At 41.5% G+C, this 27420-nt stretch overlaps 1 protein-coding gene across 7 annotated transcripts in view; it reads right to left on the bottom strand.

Annotated features, from left to right (window-relative positions):
* The window catches only part of KIAA1109 (KIAA1109 ortholog), a 197807-nt gene that overhangs the window by 64440 nt on the left and 105947 nt on the right, over window positions 1–27420 (bottom strand). For 6 of the 7 annotated variants that reach the window (XM_027853674.1, XM_027853679.1, XM_027853680.1 and 3 more), the window contains 13 exons: window positions 25898–26138; window positions 24991–25139; window positions 21957–22176; window positions 21088–21246; window positions 19585–19760; window positions 16934–17109; window positions 11413–12119; window positions 10512–10757; window positions 9045–9138; window positions 7632–7682; window positions 5739–5945; window positions 3370–3605; window positions 727–971 (listed from right to left, as the gene is read on the bottom strand). In XM_027853674.1, the coding sequence (XP_027709475.1) occupies window positions 727–971; window positions 3370–3605; window positions 5739–5945; window positions 7632–7682; window positions 9045–9138; window positions 10512–10757; window positions 11413–12119; window positions 16934–17109; window positions 19585–19760; window positions 21088–21246; window positions 21957–22176; window positions 24991–25139; window positions 25898–26138 (2907 nt within the window). The remainder of the gene's footprint in view (window positions 1–726; window positions 972–3369; window positions 3606–5738; window positions 5946–7631; window positions 7683–9044; window positions 9139–10511; window positions 10758–11412; window positions 12120–16933; window positions 17110–19584; window positions 19761–21087; window positions 21247–21956; window positions 22177–24990; window positions 25140–25897; window positions 26139–27420) is intronic. The other variant, XM_027853678.1, reaches the window with a different exon arrangement.

The following is a 27420-nucleotide window of genomic DNA, read 5'->3' as shown; positions in this document are numbered from 1 at the left end:
GTGTGTGTGTGTGTGTGTGTGTGTGTGTGTGTGAGAGAGAGAGAAACATAAAAGTCATACACCTATTTCCAGCCATTTCTGGCAAACCAGAATGGCATTATTTAATCTGTTTCACAAAAGACTATTTTTATTTTTATTTTTATTTTATTTTTTTAAGTCAATTGGGGTTAAGTGACTTGCCCAGGGTCACACAGCTAGTAAGTGTCAAGTATTTGGTCTGAGGCCAGATTTGAACTCGGGTCCTCCTGACTTCAGGGCTGATGCTCTATCCACTGCGCCACCTAGCTGCCCCTCAAAAGACTATTTTTAAAGCCAGTTAAATACTACATATCTGTTTATCAATAACTACTGAGTTCATTAGAAATAAGTTCCTTTTTCAATCAAGCAAAATCTCCTAATTTTTTTATTAGCTATAATTAACATTATTACATTTACCTAAAACCAAAAAATTACATTTCTTTAAAAATAACTGCTAATACCAGAATTCTACTAATTCAATTAGGTCTTTTCCCAATTAGTCCAAATTTCTGAATTTTGAATGCGTAAACTATAAAAACATGATTTAAGTGAATACACATACATGTATACATACATGTCTACATACATTTAGACACATACACACCCTATCATGTGTACATTATATGTACGATAATTTAAGGAAATGTATTCAGAAATTTTAGAATTTTATATTAAACTTTAATTTTAGAAATAAAGTAAAAGCATTACCTCCGCCACACAACGCAAGTAGTTTCCCTGTAAATAGTAACCTTGTTTAGCGGGAAGCTCATCTATACTCCACACTTGATCTGAATAACTGTCATGTTCTTCCATTATGTATTTCCCAGACATGGTGACAGGAGGAAGGTTAAGACTAGCAGAAGGAGGAATAGTTGACATATCTGTGGCAGAAACCTTTGAAGTAAAGCGTAATCGGTGATTTGGCAGTTCAAATGTAAATCTCGTCTGTGCACCTGAAAATAAAGAAGAGAAAAAGAAGAAAGAAATAGTATCAATACTGTGAAACATAACTTAGAGCTAATAAAATAACTAGGAGATTTTGCTTGATTGAAAAAAAAACTTATTTGCAATGAGCACAGTAATTACTGATATTTAGAAATGGCTAGAAATAGGTCCACGACCTCTGTGTTCGGTTTTACTGAGGCTTTTGTTTTTACATCACATTCATTTCAGGACATAACACAAATTCTGAACTTAACCAAACGAGATGAGTATTGCTACATATAAAGCAAAGCCGAACCAGAGGACCGCACATGCTGCCACGAATTCCCATCATGTATAGCTTGCTTCTCCCTCCACGGATACAACAAATCCAAGTTATTTTTGAGTTGTCTTGTCTGTGTATGTTCCCTACTAACATTCCTTGTAAAGACTAATTTAAAGAGAGAGAATCCTCTCCCACTTTCTCCCAGAATGGGCACAGAAGGACCTGCCCTTACACAGGGAGCAGGATTAGGAGCCAACTGGCATTTCTGTCTCTACCCAGTGGGAACAGTGGAGCGATCCTGCACTAACATACTGTGCACAGGCAACGAGAACAGTACCAGCCTGGGCACTAAGTGAAGGCGGCAGCCACGGGATCTAACACTGGGAGGGAACTGGGAGCCCAGACTCGGCCCAATCTGAAGCCGGCAGTGTCATAACCAGGGCAAGAAGCCCAGACAATGGGCCTATGGTTCCCGTGGAGCTTTTCAGCTGATTGACCACGGCTGAGTGCAGCCATCATCTACTGAAGCTCAAACCAAGGACAAAGTCACAGGTGTGTTCTTCTGACCCAAACCAAAGTCAGGAACTTGACAAAGCTCAAGTCAGGAGGGCAGAGTTCAGATTTCACTCTGGAGTAGAGTGCTTCAGACACACGGAAACCCTGTAGCTTCCCAGTTTAAGACGTCCCTTGGAAAAATACAATACCCAAGAAAACAGCAGCAGCAGCAGAATCCAAATGCATAAGAGGATCAAGCATGGCCCTCCAGAAGTGCAAAGAGAATGGCCCTAACATCAAGTATGAAATCTGGAAGTAGACTGGAAAAATGAGATAACAACAGCAATGAAAAGAACCCTACCATAACTACTGGGAACTACGTAATTCCCAGCTTCACCACCAGGGCAAGTGTGAAAACCAAAGCTGTGAACTGATTCAACAGTTCCAGAAAATAATTTGGAATTACGTAAGAAAAGCCAAATTAATCCCCCTCTTTGACCCAGAGGTTTACTGGGATGGTGCATCCATAGCAACACTGTTTGGGATAACCAAATAAACAGAAACAAAACATTTTTTCAGTGCCTGGGAAGTGCCCGAACTGTGCTTGCTTTTTGAATGTAATGGAATCTTACTTTCACATACGGGATGACAAAGAATGAAGACCTCAGAGAACCACGAGAAAGAGATGCAAAGCAAAGGAAGCAAAGAGGAAGGGACAATGCGAACTGTCAGCAGCCAGAGACAGAAAGATTCTGGTGTGGGGATCAGCCAGCCTGGAAGGGCTCCCGAGAGATGCCAGCTTCAACCTCCAAACCGTCTGGTGTTTACTCCAGGGAGCGTCTGCCACACCATACACACTGCCCCAGGGCAGGGCTGTTTCGGGTTTGTCTTTGCACCCCCGGCAATTCCCACAGGGCCTAATGGATGCGTGTGGAGTTAAGTAAGACCAAAGTGACTTTACTTAATAAAGGAGTCTAAATGTACCCAACTTTTTTTTTTTAAGCAGTAGAGCAACCAATTATATAGAATCAAAAACTCTCATCCCAACTGAAGAGCCTCTGCAGAGAGGAAAAAAGAGCATCACACCCTCGGCTTTAGCTGTCAACTCAGAGTCTTTGGAAAGTAGCTAAAACAAAGAACCAGACAGGAAGCCAGAAGCTAAACGGGTGAGAAGAACAAGGTTTCCTCTCCCATGTCTCATCTCCTCCGACTATGCCCCCTCAGCCACCAACGAGTCAGTGCTCCAAACAATTTAAGAACTATGAAAAAGGTTGGAAAAAAGAATATGGCCTTTAAAAAAACTTCAATAATATGGGTTCATTTGCTCAAGTTCTTTCTTGGGGGAGCATTTAACCTTTTATTATCCCAAATATTGTTATGTGAATCAAATCTATGAAAGCCTGACAATGAAATCATACATACTGCTTCTGGTTTACAGCCTCTTCTCAGGCCCAGGAGGTATATCTCCTACTTTTGTAGTAGTTTATAATATGAAGGGTGTGATCTGTACACCACAAGCACCCAAAACTACTACTGCTGGCCGGAGGCAGCCGGCCTGTGCACCTGTAAACAATGGGACCAAAACCATCTCCACCCTAAGGCGGCACAGTCAGTCACTGCCTGAGGCCCTTGGAATGCCATCTCATCACCTGTCATTCCGTGACTTCTCATTCTTCCCATCTTATACTCGGCTTTCAGAGATGGTAAGAGGGCTGCTCCAATGGCAATGCCATCCAGCATGGCACTGAACTTAAGAACAATAGGTTTCTTTTCCAAGCCTTCAGGCAGCTGCGGAAATTCATTGGTTTCAACAGGAGTCTGGTTAACACTTGGAGTTTTTTCAGAAGGCAAAGGGGTTGCAATGTCTTCTTTTGTAGACTGTGGGCTGTTGGTTTAATAAAAAGAATCACAATAAGAAGTTCCAATTTTTACTTTACAAATGAGTTCTCAATAGCAGACACGTAATAAATGGAGATATAGAGTCAGTGGATCTCGACACACTCAAAGCATCAAAAGAGCTGGGTTCAAACCCTACATCTTGGTTTTGTGACTCTGGGTAAGTGATTTGACCACTCCGAGTGCCCGGCACCCTCTAAGACTTTTAGTTCCAGAAGAGTTGCAAAAGATTAGTCCTGGTAGAAGGATTTTCCTCACCCAAGGGTTCCTTACACTAATGAAATCACAGATCAGACCCCCCCCCCAAAAAGATATAAATTCTGTTAAGATAACAACTGACACTTAGGACCAGGAGCAGGAATCAGAATATCATCAGTAGCATTTTCTAATGAATTTTTTGAGGTTTTATTGCCAAGGATCTTACAGTAAGTGAAAAGAGCATTTCAGGCAGATGGGGCAAACAGGACGCAGGATGTGAGCAGCCAAAAAGTGCTCAAGAAGCCCCCACCTCAGGCTTATCTGTATGCATTCACAAAGTACCTGGGACTACCTCACATCCCAGAACAGCTCTTCCCTTCCCCCTTTCCTGTTCCCCTTGCTTATCTGTGTGCATTTACAAAGATATTCTGGATTACCTGACATTCCAGAACCATGTTTTTCCCCTTTCTTCCCTTCCCCCTATCCTGTCAAACTCTATATAGACCAGACATGTAACCTGGCTAAGGGCTCTGTCTCCCATGGGAAGTAGGGCCCACCGGGCACTCTGGCCTCCTCTAAGGAACAGAGTCTGTTGGGTGCATCACCCCAATAAATGCCTTCATTTAACTTGGAGACAGTCTGAGCAAATTCACTCAAGACTGTGACCCATGCGTCTATTCCTCGTCATGCTGCACCCCAACATTTTAGGGTGCCCCTGAACCCCAGCGACGACCATCTGTTTTAGGTTAAAAATAATCAGGCAACCAAGGCTTTTGATTTCACACCACTCTATCTAATTTTACTTTAAAATATGGCAAAGCTTCTTTAAAGCTGTGCTTTCAAGTTCTGTCCTGAGTCATTCAGGATTCCTTGAGATATTCTGAGGGGTTCTTTAAAATACTACAACAAGGGGAAATGCCAAATAGGTATCTGTCCCCTCTCCTTGTAGGGTCGTAACACACAGAACCAGAGGAAACCCTGGCAAACTTAGGACTACTGACTCCAAAGGTAGCATGCTCACCACTATTCCTCCCAGCACATGCCTAAGAACGCTCCTAGAAGTCTGAGCTCTAGGGTTTAAAAAAAATCTAAAAGAAGGGTTTTAAACCCTAAGAAATTAGACAATCCAAGAAACAAATGAAATTTGCCCCATTGTAATGGGAAAAAAAAAATCTAAATTTTGTTTTGTATTTCTCTATGTTTCAATCTAGACTGAAACCCCAGCTCTACTACTTAATACCTATGTGATTTTGAATCACTTAACCACTCTGGGCCTCAGTTTCCTCATCTATACAATAAGGAAGTTAGACTAGAGGATGTCTACGGTTTCTCCCAATTCTAAAATAGTATAATTTTGACATTGGTGCCAGACTCTCAAGGTTAAGAATGATGACTTGGGCAACCATCAGTGTTGTCTTCCTGGAGAGAGATGGATGGCAAAAGATAAGGTCATGGTGTTCTACAATCTGACATGATCCCTTGGGATGACCAATTTCTGTCTTAAAATAGATTTAATTTTCTCTGAACAAAGCACAGCCCCAGATCACGCACAGGTGGCTATTTTTTTTTCCACTGTATTTACATTTAATAGATCTTTGGGATATACATAGTTCTAATACACTGAAACGTACATGCCATTGGTATTAATACCTAAATGACCTTTTACAACGCCCACTACTTTCCAGGGCCACATTTCTGCAGGACAGGGACACTGGAAGAGCAAGGAGTAGTTTATTTAGGTGGTGATATTATTCCACTGATGACAAGCTACCAACTTCAAATCCGAGGATGTTATTCTGATCTGCATCTTTCCCCCAAAGTTGGTCAGAAAAAATTTGCTTCCTCATGACCCGTCTTCCTTAGCTTACAGTTACATGGCCTCAATAAGGCACACCACACCACAGCCAATGAAGAAAAGACTTACGCTGCTGATGGTTGTCTGATGAGGTCTGAGATCTGCTTGGAAAGCTGGTGTGAGCTACGGACCATCATGCTATGTAAGGTGGCCGGGTGCTGCGGTATGTTGATGCTGATTGCTCCCACCTTGAACACAGCAGCATTGTTGGTCTTCAACCCTCGCTGGGCACTGTAGAGGGCTTGAGACTTGGCGATGCTACACTTCACTACAGTTCTAGCAACAGAGAAGAAATATACTGCTCAAAGATATTTTCCAGTACTTGTGAGTACATGTGTAGCATGCAAAGTAGACTTTAAGAAACTATACATGCCTTCAGACTTTGCACATGTACATGGAATACAACATGGAAGCAATGTGTGCTTTTAAGGTAATCTACTCAATTCATGATAAGCAAAAAATGTATTTATTCCAATTTTAATAATGTGTCTGGGATTTCTAAGAGGGCATTAGTATGAATATACATGTGCAAGAAAACATGGATATTCAAAGAGCATGCAGACATTAAACCTCACATGGATCTTTCATTTTGTAACTCTCCATCCTGTCTAACTACTTGACAAACACATAATGAAATCACATGCACTAAATTAACATTTAAGAACAATAAAAGACAAAAGATCCCCCAATTGTGTTATTAAACAAAAAACTACGTTAAAGACCTCTACTATAGCATTAAACAAAGAAACAGAACACTGGAAAAAAAAGATAAGAAATGACAGAAAAGAAGAAATTTTTTAAAAAAATTCTGAATCTTCTTTTTAGCTTCTATCATTTCTACAGTGAATAGGAAGGAAATGACAACATTACTATAAAAGTCAAGCAGATAATGAACAAGGCTATCAATTACTAAGCCTTTAACGACTTCTTCACTCCTTGGAAAAGATCAGAATGGTTATGAGGAGAAAAAAGACATCTAGGCCATTTCCCCTAGGAATTACTAGCAAGAAATATAGGGCCAACTAACATCCACATTTTAAAAGCTGAGCCTAATACCTTCTGCTCCATTTTCCCTCTTGATCCCTAATACTGGTCCTGCTCCTGGATTAGTTCAAAGAAAAATTACTTTCAGAAACTGCCTGCTATATGACCTATTTAAACTATCTACATTCCAAAGGACTTGTGTTTACTCTGTATTTCCAGTTTCAATTACATATGTCCAGGGCTACATTCTCAAAAAGACTTTTAATGTTAAGTTCAATATCATAATGCAGTATTAAACCTTTTAAAATCAAGAAATGAAATGTACATAAAGTATGTTTAATTCTTAATGCTAAACTGGCCAGTTAATATCTTTAAAGATTACTGTATAACAAATATTTAAGTATTATCTCCCACTACTCATTATTAAACAGATTCAGATAAAAATCAAATCCCTCAAAACATAAGTCAAATATAATATGGTTTGAAGACAGAGAAGACAAAAGTTCTGTCCCCTGGCACCAAAACTAGAAGTTCCACTCCAGTTACTTTTAAAAGAAAAAAAAATTAAAGAGAGTATCATCTTTTATGTATTAGTGCTTTAATAATTCTAGTTGCAATTATGATAAAGAACTCTTGACTATAAAGGAGAACTTTCTATCTTCTGTTCTAAGCTTGAGATAACATCCTTTAAGGTAAGATACATACCAACCATTAACAAGTCAGGGAACCATCAATCCACATGACCATAGCCTTATAAGTACTGATCATTCCCCAGGGAAAAATTAGCACTGATTCATGAGGAAGGTATGTTTATCTACCTCTAATGTGACACTTTGATATAGTAATGAAAGCATACAATGTAAACAAAGCTCTATCCAAGTGACCAAATAGTAACAAAGCAACAGGCATGATACATTCTGTTTTTAAATCACACACTCTCACGCCAACTGAAAGCCAAGGAAGCAGAAGATGACATACAGAAATTCCTGTTTGGCGGTGCTTGTAGGAGATGTGGGGAAATCTTCCAGTCTATAGATGAAGATGGAAGGAAAAGAAGAGAAAAAGAAAGCAAATAAAGAACATTCATGCAAACATTAGTCACAACATGCCAAGTAATCTGAAAAATCCTTCTAACATAACCACGTTAAACTAGGTTTCTAAGATGTTTCGATACTAAGTCCTCGTTGAGTTTGCATCGTTCCCTTCTCCTCCCATGAGATCAGAGGCACAAGGTCCAAAGGGAACCAAGGCCCAGTATAAAAAAGAGACGCTGATGGCCTTGGGGACTCAAAAATATTCACTCACAGTTTTTCAATAAAACTCCTTACAGGTACCTTATTTTGCCGTAGCCAAACTGAGGTGTGGATGCATGGCCATTGGCACCCTGACCGCCTGGCTCCTTGCCTACCATCTCTGCCTGATCAGGCGAGTGGTTGTGGGAGCCAAAGCTGTGTGCTGGGCTACAGAGGCCTTGCAGATGGCCTTCACACTGCCTCCCCACCCAAGCACACAGAGTCAGCTTTTTGTTTCCGTTTCTCTAGACTACGTGGTAATAAGCTGAATCTACCACAAACAGAGAGTGATCTGAAATAGTGGCATTTGGGAAAATGGGTACAATTCAACTGTAACCTATGATCTCTATTCTATTTTATGACATATGACTGGGTATCTTCATGGTTCCTGACTTCTTTTTCCTCTGAAGTCTAATACTAGACACAATGATTATGACAATGATGATCCTTACTTAGGGTACTTAAGTCATCTAATTAATAATTGCATGTTTGCCCATTTTTCCTTCTTCATGGGCGTAGTAATGGTGCATGTTTTTATTTCTTGTCTCTTTCCAAGTGACCTTTTTAGGGACATATTCACACATAAACCCTTACTTATTTTGGGTCACTATTACCCCATCCTAATGTTATAGCTTTTAATTCTCAGTGTGTTAATCTTGGCATCTATAATAAGTGAAAAAATTTATTTTAAAAATTACTGACAATCCTATATAAATCTAGGTCGAATTCTGCTCAAAGAGAATGCTGCCATCTTTGTGCTCTGCTGGCACTGTCTTCCACTCAGCAGCCTGAATTTAGCGGGTCATGAGATGGGGGCTGAGAAGTCTTCTTATGGCAATGATGCTTCTTATAATCCAATAGAAATGGTATCAAATTCTACTGCTGTTTCTGGTCAGAGAAGAACATTTAGCAAAGGAAAGAAATCTTGCCTAAAACAATCGTGTTTTCCAAAACCTCCAAAGCAATTTAATAACTTAATATTGCATATAAAATCTGAACAGTAAGTTGGAATAGGAAAAAGATAGCTCTTGAATGCTAATTTTCTTTTTATAAAACCACATAATGATAACAAGAATAAAGAAAAAGCTCTGCTACTTACTGTATATTTGGTGTAATCCCCTCAAGCAGCACAATATTAACCCCGCCAATATGAGCAGTGGCACAGGTCTCAGTCATCTTTTGATGTAAAACATCTTTAAAAACAAGGAGGAAAACAACTGGAATGAACTTTGCACATTATGTAAAACAAAGTGTTAACTGTATTTCAAAGTGCATTTTATACATATTGATTTCATTGCCAATACAGCTTTTATGAGTATGACACAGGCATTATAAAGATGCTTGGCAGCTCTTTCGTGGATTGCACTTTATCAAGGTACAGGAGAAAAGCTGTTGGTCTCATCGTCAGAAGAGGCGGGTTAAGTCCTATCCCCATGACTTGCCAGCTCTGTGACAAGTTATATAACCTCTCTGACCCCGAGTTTTCTGCTGAGTAAAAAGGGGGGGGGGGGATAATCCTTGTACTAACTCCCTCACCGAGCTGCTGTGCGTAATGCACTTTGTCAATGATGAAGACCTACATCAACGTAAGCTGTTCCCCTCTTCATGAGCTGCGCAGGTAATATCAAGCAGAACATGCCATGTGCCCCTTCTCTGAGATCACAGACCTTGTAAATCAGTGCTGTCAAAGTCAAACTCAATCGAATTCTACCTGGATGCATACCACCTTAGAAAACCACAAATTCACATAACCTATGTTGGGGGGTGTTTTTACTTATTTTGTTACACATCTCCCCATTATATTAAAATCTTGTTCACAGGGTTTGACGCCTCTGCTCTAAATCCCCAGCTAGGAGGTGGTGCCGGGGCTTCAGGGCTCAGGCTTCCAGTAGCTTCTTTGTCATTCCATGTCCTGTCTTTACCAAATGCCTAATGAAAATCAATACAAGTTTAAAAAGACAGACTTTGTGAAGTAGCTTTCACTGACATATTTCTGAAATTCTGTAAGCTGCTGGTCAATTTAGGATGTCGGAAGCCACACTACCACGTGCAACAGTCACAATGGTCTACATTTGTTTCCATTTGAAACGCTCTATCTCCTGCGGCATCACTGCTTGGAGTGACTGAAGCTTGTGTCTAAATGTGTCTAAAACATTTAGGATAACAAAGTGCCAGCTCCACAGAAACCCTATGAAGGAGAAAGTCTACTCATTATTCTCCCCACTGTACAGATGAAGAAAAGGAGGCTCAGAGAATTCAGTGATTTACCCAGTTACAGAGCTGCTAGGTGTCAGTCAGAAATTACACACAAGGACAAGGGCCTCTGAGCAGGAGGGCACGTTGTAACTGCATGTGTCCTAAGAAGTCATTTCACCATTTTCACCAAGTCATGAAGCTGCCCCCAAAAGAAGCCAGCTCAACATGAGTCCCCACCTGCTGACACAGACCTGACATGCCCTGAATTCTCATTTCGGGAGAAGAACTTGCAAAGCAGAAATTTTGGAAACATGGAATGAAAACAGTTTTTAGTGGTAAAGTTGCATTACCAGATTTTACAAAATCATACCTTTCATTTTTTCCTTAAGGGTAAAACTGCCATGAATTCTTTTCAGCTCTGATTCCATTGTGAGTCCACCGATGTCTGCCTCAAGGTGGGTACGGTTCACCATGCCAATGCCAAACACTATGAGAGTGACATTCTGAGGTTCTGAAGTGACCAAGCTCCGTTTCCTTTGTGTTTTGGTCAAGCTGTTATTGTCCTGTTCATTCTCAAACACAACTTTACATGGAGGTTCCGTAGGGCTCCGAACTCCTATATTGAGAGCAAACTGACATATCAAAGTTTAGCAAAAGAAAACAGGAACAACACAAAGGTATTTGAAACACCCTTTTTTGTAACCTCTCTGGCTCACATTAAGATACCTCCTTAAAATGAGGTTTTTCTGGCTTGCAAGATGGATATAATTTAAATTTGTAATACTTAAATCTCATCTAAACAGGTAAAATTCATCACTAGCATTACAATATATGTATAATGTATCATTAGCACTATAATGTGTATAGATTCTGAAACAAGAATATCCAGACTCAGATAACAAAAGGTGAGAATTAACAGAAAGCTTTTTGGTTAATTCTATCTGAAAAATCTACAGTCGTTAAGAATTGTTTGTATCCTGCATTTTGCAAAGACTGAGCCTGCCACCAACAATATGAATTTTAGTAGGGGAGACAAGAACGATACCGACTCAGAGGGGTACAGTCCTCAGGATTTACAAGTTGTTTTCAATACCAGTGCAAGAGAGAGATGGTCAAAAGGAGATGGACCACCTTAACGGCAGGGAGCCTCCTTCCAGTGTCTGATCCTTAATCTCAATGACCACATTTGTAAAATTGAGGTAAGTCGTTGTGATTATTTATGACAAATACAAGCAGAGCATTTAACTTCCAAATTTAAAATGGTCCCTTACCAGTCGGGCCAAACGTTTCTGACGATTTCTCCAATATCCCGGTCGGGTCAGAGATGAGCGAGTAAAAGTTAAGCAGCTTGTACATATTCTGCCAGCACTCTGCTGAGGGCTCGCTCTGTTCGGACACTGTAATGGAATCAGAGTCATCCATGTGGATGGTCATGTGATCCACCACCTCCTTGGAGCCCTTCCTCGACACCTTGGAGGTCCTTCTTTCCGACCGTCCTAAAGAATTCTTGTTGCGGGACTCCTTTTTGTTGTTCTCGTTGCTGGCTCTTTTACTCTTTGCGTTGTTGACTCTGCCGCCACCATTGAGGCTCCCTCGGGAGCTGCGGCTGAAGTCGGAGGAGCGGAAGTCTCGATGTTTGTGGGTTTTGAAGGTAGGGGTGGGGGAAGCCGACCCCGCTGTGTACCTGTTAAGTTTGATGTCAGTCTGGGTGGCCTTGATGTCATCTATCATGGTACTGAACTGGTGAATAAGGCGAACCAGAGCCATGTCCACATGCTGGCTTATTGACTGACAGGAAATAGTGAAGTTACAGTGAAAGGTGTTGAAGTAACGTTTGTTGAGGTCATGAAATGAAAAGGCATTGGTTGAGTTCTGAGGCGTACATGTTGACTTCTCCATTACAACAGCACTGATGCTGAAGGTTTCCAACATTAATGCTGGTTTGAACTCAAGTGGAGGAAGATTGACATGTCCTTGCCTAAAAATGAAGGGAAAGAATTTAAAATTCCAAGTAAAGCTGGTTTGTTTGCCTGTCTATCCATCCATCCATTCATTCATTCCCTTTTTATTTTAGCATTCATTTTTAAATTCTGAGTTCCAGATTCTCTCCCTTCCTCCAATCCCTCCCCCACCCATCTGAGAAGGCAAGCAATACAAGGTGGCTCAATTTTTACTAATTCACAATCAAATTCTCTACATAAGAGGCAACGTGAGCTACAGAATAGGTGGATCATTAGTTCTAAGTGTGAGTTTGTCATTGTTTTTACTTGGGGAAACGGTATCACTTATTAAACCTATCAAATATAGTAGAAGGTATATTTCCTCCCCTTTGGGCAATTAGAATCAGTCTCTCTAAGTCTGTTACAACTGTCATTTTTGGACCTACTCCACCCCCTTTCAGTCACAGCAAATTTCAAAGTGAGTTTATTATTTCAGAAAGTAATTTATTTGAAATGAGTGGAAAATCATTTTCTTCATCCCTCTGGAATGCAGAGGAAGAAAATTTGGTAGGTCATAATCCATTCTCAGCAGCTAGAACATACTTTCTCATTTTCCTAAGTGCTTTCACCCTATGATTGATTTTAAACTCATAACATCCCTAAGGCGGGAACGGCACTAGCACTCTGCATATAAAGTGCTTCGTTAGTTTTAAAGTGCTATACAAAATTCTTTTCTTCTTGCTGGGAACCAACTTGACCCAGTAGATGGACACTTTGGACACTGGAAGCTGTGGGTTCGCTCCTGACTCAGACACACACGAGCAGTGTGACTGAGCACAGGCAAGACCCTCAACTTCTCACTTCAATTCTCAGGACCTCAGGAAATTCTCCAAGATTCTCAAGGACAGAGACGCTCCTATTCTGCATCAGTGAAGGGAGCTTTCCACATGTGGAGTTCATTCCATCAATGAAATCAAGGGTCTAGACATACACACCTACAAAAAGGTGAGATTATTATTATTGATAATAAATAAGGAAATGGAAACATAGGGTGCTGAGTGACCTTCCTGATGTCAAAGGCTAGCCAATTACTGGTAGAAAGACAAGGGTCCTAGATTGGTTTTGAGTTTTTTTGTTTTGCTTTGTTTTCAAATAAAGCACTAGGCTTAGAGTCAGAAACAATATGAGAATCAAGCTATCCTTACTGAGTCCTTCCTTTACTTCCCTCACTGTGGGGGTTACCTCTACCAAAGGGGTGACCTTTGGTAAACCCCTCCCATCTCCATCTCTGCATCTGTGTTTACTGCCACCAAATGGACATTCTACTTGCAGGCCCTGCACCACACCAGGCTACTACGTAAGCCACAAAGGTGATAACATGTGCAGGCCTTAAACAGAGGGCTCACTGTGCCTTCACACTCCTCTTCGTCCTCTCCACAGTTTTTGGACATCTACCTCCCAGTCCTAAACCCCATTAGGAGCACATGGCCTCTGTACCCCAGCACACAGCTTTGGCACACCTCTGCACTGTCTCCCCATCGCAAGCATGCGAATCATCTTTTTATTTGTTTTTCTATCTGTCACAGTAGTAAGCTGAATGGACAAGTCTCTTGCTTGATTTTTTTCTCAAAAAAAAATATTAAGAAGTATTTTTACCATGTTGCTGATTTAAATGAAATACAGTGTATAAATTATCTCTTGGCTTATGCCAGCAACTTCTGTCAGGCAGGGCTGTCCAAAAGCAGGCACCAATAGATTTTCCCTAAGAGTTGAACAAGGAACTAACAAATGTTTCAATATTCATTACGCCAAACGATAGTAAAATCTACACATGCACACACATGGGTGAACTACATGGATGCACACTGAGATATATGTTACATTCCAGTGGTCTTAAGCTTTTAAGGCACATGAGAACTGAGAATAAGTAAATAAACGCTCACTAACCACCACTGCTGCTGCTACTAGACCCCACCTACCACCTAATACTCCGACTGCTAGGTACAGCTAGAGAGCCGGCCTCAGAGCCACAAACACCTGGCTTCAAGGTCTGTGCCCTTGTGACTGTGTGCCCGTCATGGCTCCTCGGAGGGCTCTAGTTAACTCTCAAGACTAAAAGTGCAAGTGCGGAAGGAAATTTTCTACTCAGTGTTTTAGGCATGAGTCTGCCAGAAACCTCTTTATTATTAATCATTATTATTTTATAATTAATATACTTTACATTTCAGTTGTTTTTCAGTCGTGTCCAACTCTCTGTGTCCCCAGTTTGGGGGATTTTCTTGCCAAAAATACTGGAGTGGTTTGCATTTCCTTCTGTAGTTCATTTTACAGATGAGGAAACTGAGGCAAATGGGGTTAACTGACTTGCTGAGGGTTACACAGCTAGTGTCTAAGGCTGGCTGGAGTTGAACTCAGGAACAGTCTTCCTAACTGCTGGCCCCCACTCTATCCACTGTGCCACCTAGCTGCCCCATAATTATTTATAATTAATTATGAATAAAATTATTCTGATCTCTAACATAAGCCATTCTGGAGTTAAAATTTATAGCATTCCCAGACAGCAGACAACATTTCACCTTAAGATGGAACAAAGGATCAGAGTTTAGTTAATGGTTCCAGTTAATCATCTGCTTCATCCAACAGAACAACAGTCACATAACCTCTCTTGTAATACTAGAAGTTTCACGTGTGGTAGAAAATTCTCTGCTCTGTGTTTTAGGCACAAGTAGGACAAAATCAATTTTGTTAATTAAAATGATTCTAATCTAAGCATTTTTTGACTTAGAGGGAGAAAGTTTCAAGCTGGCCAGAGTCTCTGCAGGCCCTTGGACACCTCTCCCAGAGTTGCTCTGGATTTCTAGTGTCGAGCATTCCCAGACACGAGCCAATGTGCCACAGTCCAGATGGAGTGGCAGTCTGCCTCACCAAACAGAATGATACTGGCTTAAATTCTGGTTAAGCCTAGAGAAATATATTTCTAAAATTATTCAAACATTTACTCTTAAGGACTCTCCTTTCTAGCTTTTCAAAGCTTTGCTTAAGAGAAACAGTCAATTAATTGAAGTAGTCAGAGACTTTTTCCTCTATTAGTTTGCTTATTACCCTAATCCAGTCAAAACATGGGGAAAGGGGACTAGTCTTAGGTGGGCCCACCATGGGCCCCTTGCCATGGGATCACCACCTCATTCTATCAAAAGTGACAACAGAATGTTTCCCAGATTCTTCAAAGAAAGTGGTTAGGCCTTTGATAAGGGGAGAAAAGGATTCAGTTTAGAACAATGTTTGAATGGATAATTGAAGAATGAATGATAATTTTCTCATTAAGATTAGCCCACAGGCTTTAGACTGGTATGTTGGGAAAAATGTTTTCTCAATACTTTTCAAAGGAGAGGTGGGGGTGGGAAGGGGAATAGTTTGTTTCTACATGCAGAAGGTACAGACTTACGCAGCAGAGGGTGAGTTTCTTCGCCCAAGGTTTCTATTGTCAGTGAAATCACAGACTCAACCCCTCTCCCTCTCCCCACCATCCTCTTTTACCACGACAACGTAAAAACTACATTGTTCAAGTGCCTCCATTAGACTCATACCAATCTTTTATATATGGAATAAATCAGATGTAATTTATGGCTTTGTACACCACAGTCTAAGGGGAAGCACACGGGACTGAAACGACCATGTGGTTGTTCTAGAAGATCACTCGGCCTTCCTGGGACTCAGTTTCTTCATCTGCAGCATGTTCCCTTCTAGCTCTAATATTCTATGATTCTATAATCATCTATGTTAAGCAGGCAATACCACAGGACGCTAAACAGGGATAACCCTCTTAATGAAAATATGCAAATCTACACAAAAAGACAAATCCTGATCAAAAAGTTGATTTGGACTCTGCATATCAAATACTCTCCTGGGCTGAGAGTATTTTTACAAATGATCATTCCACTTTAAGCCGCCACGACAGAAAAGCAGAAAGGGCAGGGGCTGTGGGTATGAGATAAGCCCCCTAAACAAAATATCCATATCTGGGGTGGGTTATCGGGGTAGGGGGTTAGGGGTGGGTCCAGCCCTTATAATGCGAGTGCAGATTCTCATTCACAGTAACAAAACCACATAACTATGGTGGACATCGAAGTTGGCTCTTAGGTTTCTACACTGGCACTCTGTCCCATTTCAGTCCATTTATGCCTATTCTGATTTTGGTAGGTCACTGCTGGGAGAGCTAGGTGGTGCAGTGCCAGGCCTGAAGTCAAGAAGACTCCTCTTCATGAATTCAAATCTAGCCTCAGACACTTACCAGCTGTGTGACCTTGGGCAAGTCACTTAACTGTCTGCCTTAGTTACTTATCTGTAAAATGAGCTGGAGAAGGAAATGGCAAACCATTTCAGTATCTTTGCCGAGAACACCCCAAATGGGGTCACTAAGAAATAATATGAGTATAATGAGTAATAAGAGTTAATTTTCATGCTTGAAAAACAGCTGAACAACAACAAAGGTCACTGCTAGAATGTTTGAAAAACAGACCCTCATGTGATTAAATACGACAATAAAACACATGTATGTACTCCAGTATTAGTGATAATATGCAATATGTACATACATGCTTCAGGTTGGTCTCAAACATTCCTGAGTCAGAAAAGCCTGCGTTTTCTTAATGCTTTATAACAATAAAATGTAGCTGTTTCATTATGTGATCAAACGTGGACCTCAGTTAGACCTGCTGAACTGAGGAGGGTAGATTTTTCCATCAAGATAAATAACAGTTCCTAAGGAAACAAAATCTGAAAATAGGAAACTAACTTTTCCCCCTCATTTAATGCTCGGGGAAAAAAGTATTTTAAAAAACGTTAAACACACCGTCTTGCTCTTTTACTTCTTCTCTCCTTAGCTGTATCTGAATCCACAATATCTGCTCTGAGGCAATCTAACGTCCCAGAAAACGAAAGATGTTCTCCAAAGTACATTCGGTAGCAGAGTGGCATCGTATCCTGTGACTGAATCCCTGTGTGGCTCAGAAGTGGTTTGAAGACAACCTGGAACATACAAAATATTTTCATTAACTTTGTGCCCAACCCCCTTAACTAACAAAGTCATCAAAATTCTAACTTTGGGGGATCCCATTCAGTATATTTGTCAGAAGACTAAATACAACTATTACAAAGCAAGAAGTCCCACACAACCCACGTGGCTTCCATTCTATTTCCCAAGGTTTCTTCCAGAACGTTCACAATTTCAAAAGGTCCGCTTCCTCTCCATATAACAAATACCAATAAGCTCTCTTCACCCTAGTTTCCAGGACACTTGCTGCTGCCGGCATATACCTTCTTTTGTCTCTAAATTTCAGTCTTTGGACTCTGTTCTATTATTTCTTGTCCCACTGAGTCACTGAGTTGTTCACCCCAATCCAGTTTTCAGGACACCCCCTACTTGGATGAGGTTTTTGACTTGCTCTAAGCTACTGATCTTGCTTACAGTTCTTTCCTCCAGGGGTCTGACTTGAATTCTATTTTCACTTTTGTCTCAATTTTCCCAGTGATTCCTGTAGTCCCTGGGGCCAGGATACCTATTTTTTCTCCATTGAGGTTTCCCCTGTACTTCCTGTGGTTATTCACTTCTCCTGAACTTGCTTCTTGGTTTTACAGGATCACAGATGTAGAGATGGGAGAGAGGACCTCTGAGGTGGTCAGCTCAATCCCCTCACCCTAGAGACGAGGAAACTAGGACTCAAGGAGGTTGCAGGACCCATCTGACATCACACACGTAAGGAAGCAGCATCAGAGAAGGGATCTGAATCCAGGGCCTGAGCCTCCAGAGAGTCAATGCTTGTCTCTCAGCCCACACTAGCTCTCCGGTGTGTCTAATGTTTTCTTCTTTTCTTCATACATTGGGCCTCTGGCCTCCCATGTGGGCTCTGCTGCTTTGGCCAAACCCACCCTCTGTCTCAGTCTCTGGCTTCTATGCCAGTTTCCCGATAGTTCAGCGTAGATGCCAGCCTTGGCCTGTTTCAGTCTCTCTTTGCACAGTCCCCAGTCAGGAGTGGGCTCCTTCCCCTGTTGTGACCCCGAAGAGCCGCAGATCACGCTGGCTTCGGGCCTCCTACCAGGCCTCTCAGTGTGCGCCCAGGAGCTGAGACTTCCCTGACTCCTGCTGGGGCTCCCAGCAAATGCCCTGAGGAGTGCACGCATTCCTGTGGATTAAGTAGAGCAGTTGGCTTTGCTCTCTGCCTCTGCTGCAGTGGGCTGGGGGTGAGGTCCTGCTACGTACAAGCCCCAAGACCAGCAGTGGCCTCATGCTTCAGGCAAAATTACTAGAGGGGATGCTGGGTTCCCTGGTGGGCCCCCTCCTCCATACTTGCAAGACTTCTGGCGACCTTTTTGTTCAGGCCTGCCCTGGGTGGGGTGCAGGGAGCTGATGTGTGGTTTTCTTTATGCCCATAATGGTGGCTGAAGGGGCTGTGCTAGAAGCCAGGTTGATGGATTGCATGGGTAAGGTGGTACAGGTGCTATTCTCTTTCCCTTAAGGTACCTTGACACTTTAATAAGGCTGGCTAAGACAAGGGAATTCACGTATACTGGTGTTGGAAAGACAGGTTGTGAAGCACTTTAAAAGGTAAATAGATGAGCTTATACGTGGCCCCAGAGACGAAGCGAGATCTGAATTTACTGAACGGGGAGTCACATGGTCAGACCTGAGCTTTAGGAAATCTGCTTTGGCCATTATGTTGAAGATGAGGCAAAGACCGGAGGCAGGGAGAACAATGTGGGCCATTAACAGCTCATCCACACGCAGGCCATGTGAGTAAAGAAAAGGAGGTGATGAGTGCAAGAAATGTTATGGAGGTAGAAAAGACAAGATTTGGTAACTGAATGAACATGTTGGGTAAGGAAGAGGGAGGGGTCAAGGAAAAGAGCAAGGCTGAGCACCTACTGACTGGAAAGAAGGTGTTGCCCTTGACAGAAATTGAGAATTTTAGAAAAGGAATAAGTTTTAGGGAAAATATAATGAATTCTGCTTTAAGTTGTGTTTGAAATGCCTACAGGATATCCAGCTTGAAATATTGATCCAATAAGCAGCTGGAAACATAGAAATGGAACTCAGGAGAGACATTTAAAAATGGAGACAGAGATGTTAGATTCATCTGCAGAAATTATCATTAAACCCAAGGGAAGTGATGAGGTCATCAAGAGAGTGTGTACAGAGAAATCTTCTGCTTTAGGATTTTCAGTATCTGTAATCCATATACAAGGCATTCAGCCTAAAATATATTGGTATAGTTATAAACGGGCAGCTGACCCAACAGTATTATGGTATAGTTGGTTTTTAATGCATAAATGCCATGATAATAGAACATTTTAAAAGCTATTTTAGAGTTCTTATTTATTTGACTTTACATGGACAATTTTTGTCCCCATATCCCAAGTTGCTAGATGCTGAAGATGGCAGCTGCCTGGGAGTTGGCTCCAGCTCAGAAAAGGCCTTCATCAAGCACAGTCACAAGTACCACTCACCTGGGCATCCGCAAGCTGGACAGCAGGAAATCCCTGGTTAGCTTCTTCTACCCCTGCGACATCATCCTGACTTGTGCTGTGCTGAGAATGGGTTCCATCCAAGGTGTTCTGGTCACTTGACAAAACAGTATTGAAATCTGAAGCAGAGGGGATTGTAGGAAGGTTGGGGGCGACACCTAAAAATAATAACAATTCATGTCTTTGTGTGTATATAGATATAGACAGAAACATCTATATCTGTGTAGATATGTAGACAGACAAAACTACATCTATATACATGTACACACACACGTACATACACATGTGATAATCATCCAATCAATAAGCATTTATGACATGTCTCCGATATGCTAGGTACTGGGTATTACGAAGAAAAAAGCTTGGAGCTTCCATTATATGAGGGAGGATCTAATCACAGGTAAATTCATACAGGAAAAATGCAGCGTGATCATGCAGCATTTTGAGGGGTGAGGGGAAGGCCCTACCATCTGGGGAAATTAGTAAAAGCCTCTTGAAGGAAGAAGAGGTAAGGAAAAATTCATTCTGGGTCAGAGTGACAGCCTACACAGAGGCAGAGAGGGTTGAGATGGAGCAGCACACACCCGTTTGGGTGTAAAATGTTTTATCGTTGACAAAACATTTTCTGTACGATGGACCTGGGATCAGGAATAGGGAGATCGAGGTTTACATTCCTCTTGATCTAGTACTTCCCTGTATAATGTGAGGCAAATCACATAATCTCTCTGAGTCTACTAAATAATGTTAGGTACAAATGTTTATGGTGCTGTTATACGTCAAACAAACTGGAAAGTCGAGTTAAAGAAAGTAACGTTCAATTTTGCTCCTGACACAAACCATTACTTACAGATGGGCTGCCTCAGAGGGGCTAAGTCCTGGTTTTTTTCCCCAACAACCAGAGAGCAAGTTTTAAGTAAAAAAAATCCTCACTTTTATTTTATGGAAGGGAATGTCCTTTGTTTCTTAACTGCAAGCTCCACAAGGACTAATGATGACATTATACAAAGTATTCACTCATTCTATATTTCCTCAATGAATGAATGCTGATTCTGAATATTATGCCTCAGAGAAATCTCAATAATATAAAAAAAAAAGAGATTCACACTCTGTATAAAATATTGTAATTTTATCTTGCATTTTTTTCTTTTTCTCTTTTGAAACTATTCTTCAAACATATGCTATGATCTTATCTTAAATGACTTCATTTATATATGGTTACATATTTGGGTAAATTACCTTCCCAAAGATACACAACTTGATATAAATCCTTTTATTTAATGCATTGATACACATTTCACAAACCACCGACATCAACTTCTACAAAATTTAATGTGCTTCAAAGCCCACAAATTCTTAACTAGTTCTTGAAGAGATAAATGTTTCACACAAGCTTCCTATCTGTCGTATTTCAAAAGCAGAACTCCATGATAACAAGAACAGTGAAAAACTTCCAAGTACATGAAGAAAAGCTCAAAGCCTCAATACCTGTTGGAAGACTATTGTGTCCTGACTTTGGAGCGGGAGATTCCTGTACCACACTTCCTCGATTGCCCACCGCGTTTGACATCCAATTATAGAAGCTGACAGAGGAAGGCTCAGAAAGCAAAGGGTGTTCAGATAGCATGTCTGTAGCTACCGTGTTTCCTGTAAATACAATTTTCTTAAGTACAGTATTTCTCATTGTGTTATTTGCAAAGTGACAAACAAAGCTTATCATGAAATTATTCCTCAATAGTCAAGAAGTATTTTGCAGTCTCTTTTACAAAATCACACTGCATGATACTGATGTTATGACACAAAAGTTTATTTTTATCATACTGGGAAAAGGTATGAAATTATCTGTTAGTTGGTTCAGAAAGAACCAACCCATCTTATAGCCAGGATCATTAATGCCAATGCCAAAACCAAAGGCACTTAGCAGAGAGGACAAACAGATAAAAGGACTGCCACCAACACAATGGTTTCCCAAACATGAGCTATGACAGGGTAACATAACAAGACCCACCATTCCTGACCCCCCGTGCCATGGGTAACGCTGAGGGAGAAGCACAACGCAGACAAGACAGTCCCTGCCCTCAAAACACTTACAATTTAGCTGCAGTAAGTTACTTACGCAATTGAAGCCTCCACCGAAAAACCGAATTTACACCAAAAACACTAGTTTCCCTTAAGGAAAAACGACCCAAACACCAACTTTTCTTTAGGAGCAACCTTCTCACCATCAAACCAAGAATATAAGCTTCTTGGGAATAGAGATTCTCATTTTTTCCTCTCTGCATCTCAAGTCCCTACCACAGTTTCTTGAATGCAGCAAGTGCTTAATAAATGCTTGCCTGCTTAACCAGAAGGAATACCTGTTCTTGTCAGAGAACTACTTTTAACCGTTGCAGCACTCCTCTGAGGAGTCCCTTCCAGGAGATTATGCAAGCTTGGAAAACTCCCGGTCAAATAGCTGAGCAGACTTTCCTTTCTTGGGCTTTCTTTGACAGGCATCCCAGAACGACCCACGTGCACTGGTGAATCGGTGGCCGTATCTCCGCTAGTATAGCTCAGAGAATGGTATGGATGTATACCCTGAGGAAGAAACACAGAATTATGGAATTTTATAGTCAGAAGGGACCTTGACAGCCATCTTAGTCTGGCCCATAATTTCAATAAATGCATAAAAAGTAGGCTTCAATAGGGCCTCTAAGGATAGGAAAAAGAAATAAATAAAACCATGACCAAAAACCAGTCGATGGTTGCCTCTAATGTTCAAGCTCAGCCTTCCTTGGGCGGCACGTTGACCCCCAAACTGTGAATTAGAAGAAATGGAGCCTCGGTCTCCCATTTCCATTTCTAGATTCTCTCCCTTGCCCCCAGAACCCTTCTCCTCCCTGTCCCTTCTCCATCCAAGGATGAGCAGGGCCCTTGGATGGCCCCTCCTCCCTGGTCTGGACGCCTCTTTACCCTCCTCTCTTTCAGCAGCACAGACTGGCTACTGCCTGCTGGGTAACTGAGGAGCTGGCTTCATGCTGGTCACTCTGATAAACATGACACCTTGTCAGCTAACGTTTGCACATTAACAGCTAACGCTAGCACTGAGAGATCCCTTTAAGGGATCCAAAGTATCCAAAGTGCTCTTATACATATTTTCTCATTCAATGCTCACAAGAATCCTATGAGGAAGGTGCTATTATTAGAACCAAGAGAGGCTTCATGCTGAGCAGAGAGGCTGGCACTTAAGAAATGCTTGGTCATTCCAATTCATTTCTCAGTAATGTGCCCAGGGTCACACAATGGGTAAGCATCTGCACCAAAACTCAAACTCGGGTCTATCTGACTCTGAGTCTAGCCGCTATTAATAATGATCAGAAATGACAAGAAGCGACAACTGGCCACTGGCATGGTTTATGCCGACTTCTTGGGGGGCACGCACAGGCCGTTCAGAGAAGCTATGCCATTTGTCAAGGGGCACACACTGGCAATGCCATAAGGCTCTGAGCCTTGTCATTTCGTTACTGTACCACAATAACTCACGTCTTAACCTAAGGAAGCAAAACCAGGAAAGCCAGCCCTATCAACTTTGTCCCTACTTAAAACACCTGAAGAAAGAAGCTGCTTTAAACACACTGAAGTGAAGATTCTAAACACATTACACAATACCATCAACAGCAAATGCCAGTGGAGAAGAGGCCTGCCTTCTGCACCACCACCAAGGACAACTGCTGTCAACAGGAAAATAAGCCCAAGAGACCCTGGAACAGCAGTACCCACTGGCCCACCGGTCCCGGCTGCACCCTGGCCACCACAGTCATCATTCACGGAAGAAAGACACTTGCAGAGAGCGGATGTGGCAACTGCCTCTGGAGGAGCCCTGGCCTCCTCCGCAGCCCCAGGACTAAGGACCAGAGCAGCCTTCTGGAGGCCCACGTCCTTGGGCACCATCAAATGCGTCAATATCAGAAACTGACAAGGCTTTGTGCGCTAAACTGGTCCCAGAGAAGAAGTCATGCTGCATGCCAAGGAGCACCGTGACCTCTATCAGACTTGCAGGTGAAACTTTCTCTGTACTTGGCCTCTCTCATGGCCACGCCTTGGCAGTGGGGCTGCCCGACAGCACTTACCACAAAGTGAGTGTTTAATAACAACTTTTTCATTCGTTACACCATTCACTCCTTTATAAAACCAAAAGCATTGAACAAAGTAGGCCCAAACGGGAAATAAAGAAAAAACATATTCACAATACTCAGTGGAAAGACAGGTTCCAGCTTTTTGCTGTTATAAAGGGCTACAAATTCACAGATGTTCCAAGAGGCTTCCCCTAGTGATGTCAAAGGGCACTGACCAAGTTACTTTAGGTAGCCCATAGGAAGCTAGGTAAAGTTCTATGCAGAAGGAGGAGATTCCTATTCATAGAGGCAACCCAGGCTTACAATGCTTTCCTACTCCCAGGGTCCTCTGAGGGTGCTTAACGAAAGTAGAGATTTCATTTCCCAATAGATAAATGGTCAAAGTATATAAACAAACAATTCGCAAAAGAAGAACTGCAAACTATTGATAGCCACATGAAAGAACATGCCAAAAGAAAGGGAAATCAAAACTCTGAGCTTTTAATTCACTCAGCAAAAGATGACAAAAGCTGAGAACAGTCATTGTTGCAGGGCTCGTGGAAAGATGAGTAGACCAAGGCTGTTAGTGGAGCTGTGAATTAGTGCAACTATTCTGGAAAGGAAGAGAGTGACTAAAATGTCCATACCCTTTGACCCAGAGACATCACTCTTAAACATATATTTGAGTGAGGTCAAAGACAAAAAGGTTCTATGTACACCAAAATATTTATAGCATTGCTTTTCTTAGTAACAAAGAGCTAGAAACCAAGCAGATGCCAACCAGCTGGTGAATGACTAAATAAACTATGGTGCACAGATGTAACTGTGATATAAGAAAGCAAATATGAGCACAGAGAATCACGGGAAGAGTTACATGAACTGATGAAAAGTGAAGCAAACAGAGCCACTACCACAATGTAAATGGAAAGAACCACCACCAAAAACTACTTAAGTGGATGTTACCTTTATTATTGTTTTGCCAAGTTTTATAAATCGTTCTTTTGGGAGTTTGACTGGTCTAGCCTTAAAAGTACAAATTAAACTTGGTATCATCATTTGGTACTTGCTGCTCAACCTTGAGCACCAAGTACCATTATTTGTTAATGCTTATATCTATTCAAAAGAATAGGCTCATAATTTCCAGTGACATTGAATTCAAAACTGAAAATCATTTGGCCTAACAAAATATATTAACAGGAAATCTCAAGTCGTTTTTTTAAACATCATGCTCTCTTCACTTAAATGCACATGAAGAAAAACAAAGCAAAACAAAACAGCCCAAGCGACTTTCACACACCTTTATTTTTAAAGCCGAGTCACTGTGGGTGTGTGTCTTCGACAATTTCCTCATGAGCTCAGCTCCACTCACGGGTCCAGAAGAAACACCCCCTTGCGGAGGCCGGTTGGCTGTTCCCTCTAGGAGCATTGTATGTTCACTGACAGTAGCTAGAACATTTAAAAATCAATTAATTAGCTATAAATGGATCTGTCTTTGACCACAAATCCAAGTACAGACTGTACTTGTACAACTGTATGCAAATTTACATGCTCCCATGGCAAATGATCTGTGTTGAATGCTAACTTTCCTTTTCAAAATCACTACTTCATTCTCCACTGACATAACTGTGTCCTCTCTCAATATCAGGAAAATAATAAATATCTTTTATTCAAGTTTTTGAATACATATACAAATCATATGAACCTAAGAAACCTGAACTGATGTTCAAGAAGCATATTTTCATATGCATCAGGATACGTTTTTGAGGGTAGTTAAAGATGAAGTAGTACATTCAGCAATTAGTATTTAATTAAGACATTCATCTTCACTCTGTTACTCATATTTATTAGGACAGTCATTTAGCTTTTCTTTTCTAATTTACTTCTAATTACTTAATATCAGAGAAGCATGAGTAAAAATTAATCTAAATGACTGTATCAATAGCATGTGGGTTGCTACCACCAACTCTAATTCAGTGCCATCCGTGATTATATCATTAGTCCCCCTCCACTGTAATTCTGAGATTTTTAGGAAAATAAAAAATTGATCCATCAATGAAAAAGGCTGGGGACCTCTGGCCTAAACATTATATTTTGTTCTCCATCCATATTTTAATTTAATTTCAAATACTATCAATATCAGTGTCCTCACTGTTGTGAGAAAACATCCTATAAAGAGTAGGCAAAAACCCATATTACAAAATTACCTGCATCGAATTCAAATTCGGCACCATCAGCACTGGTATCGCTCTGAAGACCACCAGCACTGTCTAGGCCCAGTCCATCCTCATGGTCATGGCTCACCACGGTCTGGGGTTTCAAGGCCTGAGCTGGCCTGTGCAAGCTGACACCTTTAAAAGCTGGTGTGACCACAATGAATTTCATCCATTGCCTGGCAAGGGCAACCAGACCTTTTTTTAAAGTTACTAAGGCAGGAAGTCCATCACTCTGTAACAAGAAGATAGTTTAAAACAACCTTCCAAAAATGAAGCGGAAATGATAGACTGGGTGGGGGCAACTGAGTGCGTAAAATGACAAATGATGTTTTGAGTGGAAGCAGCCTTCATTCCTGCCCCAGTACGATTCAAAATGATGCGAAATTCAAGTAACCAATGAGGTAGCCAACAGAAGTATCCCATCATACAGAAATCAAGTCATCACCAACATCATAACTTTAGAGACGGAAGAGACCTTGGTTTTAAATATGTGAAGAAAATGTGACATTTCCGAGAGTAGAAAAATGACAAACATGTTCTGTGGACAAGTCGAATGCAAATGAAGGGCAAATTTTCTGGAGGATTACAAGTATTGGCTGCAAAATTTAATATTGAGTTTTTGGAAGTCAAAAGAACAGGTTTCTAATTTTTTTTTTTGGTGAGGCAATTGGGGTTAAGTGACTTGACCAAGGTCACGCAGCCAGTAAGTGTCAAGTGTCTGAGGTCGGATTTGAACCCAGGTCCTCCTGACTCCAAGGCTGCAGCTTTATCCACTGCACCACCTAGCTGCCCACTGGTTTCCAATTTTAAAAACTCATTTACTCCATGTGTTGTTAGAACATATTTTCTTTAAAAAACGCCTTTGTAGAGACAGTGATTGGTTTCATTTGTGTTTATCCATTTAACTAGTCAGTCCATCAACCAAACAAGAGGCACATGTTTAAAAAAAAAAAAAGGCTAGTCTGGCCTTCTGTATCCAAAGACCCAAACCAAGACAGAACTGGATCATATCAACACGTAACTACTTCAGTCAGAAGAGTTCACTCTGGAGACCTCACTCCACTGCGGACTCTTCTTCACTGTCACTGCTCCACTGAGAACTCCTGACAGTTTTCACCAGTAAGAGCAAGGAGCTGGGCCCAGTGCACAAACCAGCTAACTGGCTTTCCCAGGCCGCTGATACTGTCTTAATGCTTTTGTGGTCGGTGGGAGTGAGAGCCTGGGTGGATCCCTGTCCCGCAAGCCGAGCCAGGCTTTCGTTGGAAGGGAATGAAACTGTCCCTGAGATCTGACTGGCTCGGGCTGCAGCCGCACTTCCTGCTCATCTGGTACAAGACCATCGTGAGGGAGCATCCTGCTTGCCTCTGAGGCTTGCTCTGAGGGCACAGCCCAAGAGTCAGCTCCGAGGCTTCTTCTCTCAGTCACCCCGGGACGGCTGGCTGTTAGCGCTGAATGAACCAGGGACGAGTGAAACCCCTGAGGGCTGTCCTGAGGCAGGCCCAGTCCACCAGCAC

This window comes from Vombatus ursinus, unplaced genomic scaffold, assembly GCF_900497805.2.
Source record: "Vombatus ursinus unplaced genomic scaffold, bare-nosed wombat genome assembly UNPS02010193.1, whole genome shotgun sequence".
NCBI classification, from domain to species: Eukaryota; Metazoa; Chordata; class Mammalia; order Diprotodontia; family Vombatidae; genus Vombatus; species Vombatus ursinus.
The sequence above is the reverse complement of the archived record's forward strand: the minus strand, read 5'-3'. Positions and strand labels throughout refer to the sequence as shown.